This window comes from Fragaria vesca, linkage group LG4, assembly GCF_000184155.1.
Source record: "Fragaria vesca subsp. vesca linkage group LG4, FraVesHawaii_1.0, whole genome shotgun sequence".
NCBI lineage: Eukaryota > Viridiplantae > Streptophyta > Magnoliopsida > Rosales > Rosaceae > Fragaria > Fragaria vesca.
In genome coordinates this window covers 6,204,895-6,211,067 of record NC_020494.1, presented here as the reverse complement: position 1 = coordinate 6,211,067, position 6,173 = coordinate 6,204,895, and the positions used below count along the sequence as shown (strand labels likewise).

Below are 6,173 nucleotides of genomic sequence, written 5' to 3'. Positions count from 1 at the left end.
TATATACTGATGGCTGGTAATTGATCATGTGATCTTAGTTTTTCTATTGAATTATTTATATGATATTTGACAGCCTTGTGTATTAGACAGTGCCTGTAGTGATTAGCTGTAGAGTTTGTTTAGGGTTTAGCTGTAGAGTTTGTACCTCAATTCTGAGCATTAGTCCTTCAGGAGTTTGTCCAGATTTCTTGAGATTTAGTAGAGTTCATCTTTCAATGGAACAGGTTTCAGGGAATTTCTTGGAACTCTGATGAAACTCTCATCGCTTATGTTGCTGAGGAGCCATCTCCCTCCAAGCCTACATTTACATTTCAGGGCTATAAGAAAGGTAGTTCCACTGATAAGGAATTTGGCAACTGGAAAGGCCAAGGGGAGTGGGAGGAGGAATGGGGGGAAACCTATGCTGGAAAAAGGCAACCTGCACTCTTTGTCATAAATGTTAACAGGTCTGGTAATTTTTGGTTTAGTTTCTTTCATTACCAGTTTATGAAAGTAAAGAAATTTCTTCTTAAGACGGCAAACTTATTTTGAATTGTCTTATCCTATGCAGTGGAGAGACACAAGCTGTTAAAGGAATCGAAAAGCGTTTGAGTGTTGGCCAAGTTGTTTGGGCCCCACCAATTAGTGGATCCCATCAATATTTGGTTTTTGTTGGGTGGTCAGCAGATACCAGAAAGCTAGGTATGGTGTATTGTTATAACAGACCCTGTGCTTTGTATGCAGTTAAGGCACCGCTTTATGGATCAGAAGCTGATGGACAAGAAATCAAGTGAGTTTCTTTCTGAATGGTTATGTCCAATTAGCCCGGCCCTTTCTGCATGTAAATTTTTAGATTCCTCATCCATAGACATGTATAATTTTTGGAGTGTATGATTGTTTCAGAGATAATTCAACTGAAGATTGTCCTGTGGTAAATCTAACGCAAAGCATTAGTAGCGCTTTCTTTCCAAGATTCAGGTATTTGTCCTTCTTCCTCAGATACATAGTTTTGTCTTTATCTTATGCACAGTTCCTTTAGTTTCAGATTGGGAACAAATAAGCATCTGCCTACTATAAGACAATCTTTTTATATCAAGGTTTACCTTGAAGTGCTAGCCTAGATACAACTGAAACTTTATTTTTCCCACATGTCTTGCTTTCTGCAATCGTATTACTAAAATTGGTATCTTCAAATAAACGGGAGTCCGTTAAGAAGCAGATTTTGAATGGTTCTAGTTATTGCAATTGTTACTGATGGCTGATTGACTGATTGTGAACCATTATCTACACTATGGCTCATTATAATTGAAACATGATCAATGTAACTTTTCCAGCCCAGATGGCAAATTGCTTTTGTTTTTATCGGCAAGAAGTTCTGTGGATTCCGGGGCACATTCTGCTACAGATTCTCTTCACAAATTTGATTGGCCAGTGGATGGAGTGCCATGCTCATCTATGGAAGTTGTTGATGTGGTGGGTTCTTCATCCTTTATCTGTTTGATTTCAGTTCACTTAATCTTTTGTGCTGTTTTAAACTATTCACATTTGTGCAATTTGGAGCTTAACCTGTTGTCCATGGAGATCATGACAAAATTTCACATTCTAGAAATTTGAAGTGAAAATACTGAATGTGAAATGGCAATATGTTGTAATGATATTTAGGTTACCAGAGGTGGAGCTAAGGGTATTCATACCCAACAATTGTTTGAGTGTTGGTATGTAGTAACGGTATGTGGGTTACCCACAACTATTCTTACGAAGGCTCGAACTACTCTGACCATTTGCAATAATAAGCTGGCCAAAACCACGATTCCAACTGCAACTTTATTGTTTTTAGGACAACCCTTAAACTTATATCTACAACCTTGGTAATTAGGTTTCCTATGTTTTTTTGCCTAGCTCTGCTATGTATGTTACGAAATACGATTGGTACTTTCCAGTGGTATGTTGGACAAGAATGTGGTGTGTTGCCACTGGCTACTATATACAAATAGTTTCCATGTTGAATACTTGTACCGATGTTATGCTGTACTGAAACCTGGAGTAGAGGCTGATGTTTTCATGCATATAATGCATGGGTAACCTCCAAAATGTATGCATTTAGAAACCAATTTCATCCTGTATGAACCCTTAATTATCTTGAACAAAAGGATTTAGTTTCATGCAGTTAGTATCACAAAACATAGCTATTGCAGATGCAGAACATTTTGTTTGAGTTTTACTCTCCCTCCCTCCCTCCCTTCCTCTGTTTTGCACTTGGATCTTAATACAATTTCCTTTTGAAGATTCCTGTTGTAATGTGTGCGGATGATGGTTGCTTCCCTGGGCTTTACTGTTCAAGTTTCCTCACAAACCCATGGCTTTCTGATGGATGCACGATGATTATGTCTTCCTTCTGGGGCAGCTGTCAAGTGATACTTTCTGTGAATGTGTTAAGGTACGATGATTGTTCTTATAGCTCGCTTGTCTTTGCATTCCATCTTTACCTTGTTTATGTAATTAACCATGACATTAATATGAAATTATAGCGGAGAAGTATCACGCATCAGCCCCACTGATTCAAATTCATGGAATGTTCTTTCATTGGATGGGGACAATATTGTTACTGGTAACATGAAATCCTATTTTTACTGATAGCCACACAAATGTAAAGATGTATAATATAATCTCCGCTTCTTTTTTTTATGCTTGAAGTGTCCAGCAGTCCAGTACATGTGCCTCACATCAAGTATGGTTTTCTTGATAAAGAAAGTAAAAGTACTGCATGGAATTGGTTAGATGTACCGAGCCCCACAAATGAATGCTCTGGAAAGGTATCAATTCGCTGTCTTTTTATTGTACTTGTTATATATGCATATCAAGATTATCTCCAAAGCTTTACTACAGTTTTACTCAATTTCTCTTTGCTACAGGTTAAATCATTGCTCTCATCTCTACAGTTCAGTATAATGAAGATTCCTGTCAAGGATGTTTCTGATAGCCTAACAAAAGGTATTACAAACCAATTTCATTCTCATTTGTTAAAAAATGATTGATGTTGACGTCCTGTATGTGTTTAAACCTTTCAGGTGCTAGAAAACCTTTTGAAGCTATTTTTGTCTCTTCCAAAGCTAAAAGAACTGATCCAATTGATCCATTAATTGTAATCCTTCACGGTGGCCCACATTCTGTTTATTTGACAAGCTTTTCAAAGAACCTGGCATTTCTATCTTCAATTGGGTTCAACTTGCTACTTGTAAATTATCGGTAAAGCTAAGATTCTTCTTGCTTATGTTTTCTTATCATGGTCGGGGTTCCAATTTGCTCAGCTAAATGAATTCAATATTCAACAAAATTACTCCTAGTTTTGAGTCCAAGGTACTACAATCATAGGGAGGAAAAAGAAAAAGAAAAAAAGAAGAAAATTAGCTCCCATGCTTGAAGAGTCTCTTTTAGACAGCGATTCCCGTTATTCTGATTTATGGTTTATGATGTTAAATTATTTTAGAGGTTCAGTGGGCTTTGGTGAGGAAGCACTTCAATCACTTCCGGGGAAAGTTGGCTCCCAGGTGCTTAACCTTTCATTTGAGATAAATTAATTTTACTTTTGCATTTTCTACATGCATGTTGCCTTAGGGTACCTCGCTTTACGACAGTGGTGATTATGTAGAGTTCTATTCTCGTGCCATTTCATTTATTAGTTTACCCTGAAACAAAGTATTTACTTTATACTATGTGTGTGACTTCTAGTTTCTAATCTCTTAGTTTCATCTTTGCAGGATGTAAATGATGTACTGGTGGCTATAGATCATGTGATTGACTTGGGGCTTGCTAGTCCATCAAAAATTGCAGTTCTTGGTGGTTCTCATGGTGGCTTTTTAACAACTCACTTGATCGGCCAGGTGTGTAGTTTGTAGAAAGTATGACTACATGTGCTTATCTGCATTTGACGGAATATATATGTTCATGAACATAATGTGTGTGGTTGTCATTATGCATTTCAAGGCGTGCATACCACTAGTTTGTGGTTCTATATGCAGAAATCTAATTTCTTGTATTGGATGGTTAGTAAATGGACAGCTGCTTATTTGAGTTCATTAGAACGGGAGTATTGAACCTTTCATTTTCTTCAAGCTCTTTATTTGTGTTAAGCAGGTGACCTACATGAAATTTGATATCTTGTGCCTGAAATGATGCAGGCACCAGAGAAGTTTGCTGCGGCTTGTGCAAGGAATCCTGTTTGTAACCTTGCACTGATGGTTGGTACAACAGACATCCCTGATTGGTGCTATGTGGAGGCATATGGAAGTGAAGGTAAAAATATCTACTCAGAAGCACCTTCAGCTGAGGATCTGGCTCTTTTTCACAGCAAGTCTCCTATTTCACATATTTTGAAGGTATGCTTGTTTAAGCTTCTTTTACTATATTAGTTGACTCAGGACTTTGACGCATTGATACTACAATATTGGAATAGAAAACCTAGAGTTTAGAATCATACAGAGTTAGAGTAACAGTTGCCCTTTCATTACTTTTTTGTTTATATTTGATTGAGTGCATGCACTTTTTCATCATGAGGAACTGCATAAGACTTGTGAAAATGGAGTAATATGATCTTCATGCCATTTTCTTAAGCAAGCTGTGTACTAGGATTGCACAATGCGAAGCCAAAGCTGCTGATTATTAATTCAAATGAAACATAGACAAAGTTGATATAGAGGGAGATAAATTATTAAGTAGCCCAAATGTCCAGGAAGTGGCCCTTTTCAATGTCATGGTAAATGTCTTTTGTTGTCAAATGCATACATGCAGGTTTGAACCCTTTGAGATTGTCTAATTCAAGTGAATCAATAACGGGTTAGGATAGTATTGTTTCCCTAAATTTTATTGAGGTTCATATGCTACTCTACTGGGTTGAAGAATTTGATATTTTTCAGTGCCTAGAATATAAAACTGATTTTCCCTTAGAAGAAGTAGTACTTGAAATGATGTCATCTTCTGAGGAGTTCAATGTTTCTAACTTTCTTAAATTTGATGTCTCTGCAGGTCAAAACACCCACCCTTTTTCTTTTGGGTGCTCAGGATCTTCGTGTTCCGATTTCCACTGGATTGCAAGTAAGCTATGTTCCCCTTCTACTCAACTAGACATATAACATTGTAATCCTACTTGATGATTTGACAACAATAGCACTTGGAAAATAAAGTAACTGAAGCAACAATTCAAAAACAGTTGGCATCTATGAATTACTAATAAAAAAAATATGTAACCTCCTTTGCTGCCTTATGGGTTTGGAAACTTTGATGCATAGATGACTACTAAACTGTAGTTATGTAAGAAGAGATGAGAGTTGAATGTTTATTATTTGCAGTATGCTCGAGCATTGAAGGACAAAGGAGTTGCTGTCAAAGTCATTATGTTCCCTAATGATATCCATCCAATTGACAGGTAAACACATGTTCCCTAATGCATTCAACTCATTAGTTACAGGCATATACAATTCATGATCGGATTTAATCTCTTTCAAATTCTTGTTTGCAGGCCTCAATCCGACTTTGAGAGCTTTCTTAATATCGGCGTGTGGTTTAAGAAATATTTGTTCTAGATGAGCAGAACCTTGGAATTTTAATGTTACTCTTTTCAGGGGAAAATTATTACAAATCCATCATGAAATAGCAGTTTGGTAAATTCATATTATGAGAGATGTGCCCTACTTGTAACCAAATTCATCACCTTCAAGTAGTCGTTTCTTATATCTTTGAAACGTTAATATCAATGCATAACTATTGCGTATGATGAGGTGATTTGGTGACATGGATATTTCTACAATGCATTTGTTGTGTTAAAACAGTGTTCTGAAGAACATTTACATCTACACTGCATCCTTCTGGTTCAGACTTACTAGGTATATGTTATAAGTCTCGGTGAGTTGTGGCTTGGTTGGTTAAGGTGTTTAACTAACAACTTTGAGGTCATGGGTTCAAACCTCATTAGATATGCAGAGTGTGTGAGTTATTAATAAAAATTTATAAAAAAAAAAGAAAAAAAGAAAAAAAAGAAATGTTATAAGTAAATAATTAACAAGACAAGGATTTGAGAGATGAAAGAAAAGTTTTGCTTAAGTTCTTATTGCTGTAAATGTGAAGAATTTTTTAACTTGACACTCGATCAAACTATTTTATTCTATAATCTCTAACAAAAACAACTCTTAAACAGAATA

General features: G+C 36.3%; 1 protein-coding gene across 1 annotated transcript in view; it reads left to right on the top strand.

Moving 5' to 3' along the window:
- Window positions 1-5,868, top strand: part of LOC101311565 (acylamino-acid-releasing enzyme-like) — a 9,185-nt gene extending 3,317 nt beyond the window's left edge. Inside the window, exons 3-18 of the mRNA XM_004297942.1 lie at window positions 1-16; window positions 225-446; window positions 551-769; window positions 883-957; window positions 1,314-1,452; window positions 2,265-2,416; window positions 2,508-2,587; window positions 2,674-2,792; window positions 2,892-2,970; window positions 3,048-3,225; window positions 3,467-3,527; window positions 3,738-3,860; window positions 4,158-4,355; window positions 5,002-5,070; window positions 5,325-5,401; window positions 5,495-5,868. Coding sequence (XP_004297990.1) covers window positions 1-16; window positions 225-446; window positions 551-769; window positions 883-957; window positions 1,314-1,452; window positions 2,265-2,416; window positions 2,508-2,587; window positions 2,674-2,792; window positions 2,892-2,970; window positions 3,048-3,225; window positions 3,467-3,527; window positions 3,738-3,860; window positions 4,158-4,355; window positions 5,002-5,070; window positions 5,325-5,401; window positions 5,495-5,558 — 1,871 coding nt within the window. The 3' untranslated portion in view covers window positions 5,559-5,868. The remainder of the gene's footprint in view (window positions 17-224; window positions 447-550; window positions 770-882; window positions 958-1,313; window positions 1,453-2,264; window positions 2,417-2,507; window positions 2,588-2,673; window positions 2,793-2,891; window positions 2,971-3,047; window positions 3,226-3,466; window positions 3,528-3,737; window positions 3,861-4,157; window positions 4,356-5,001; window positions 5,071-5,324; window positions 5,402-5,494) is intronic.
- Window positions 5,869-6,173: the final 305 nt, after the last annotated feature.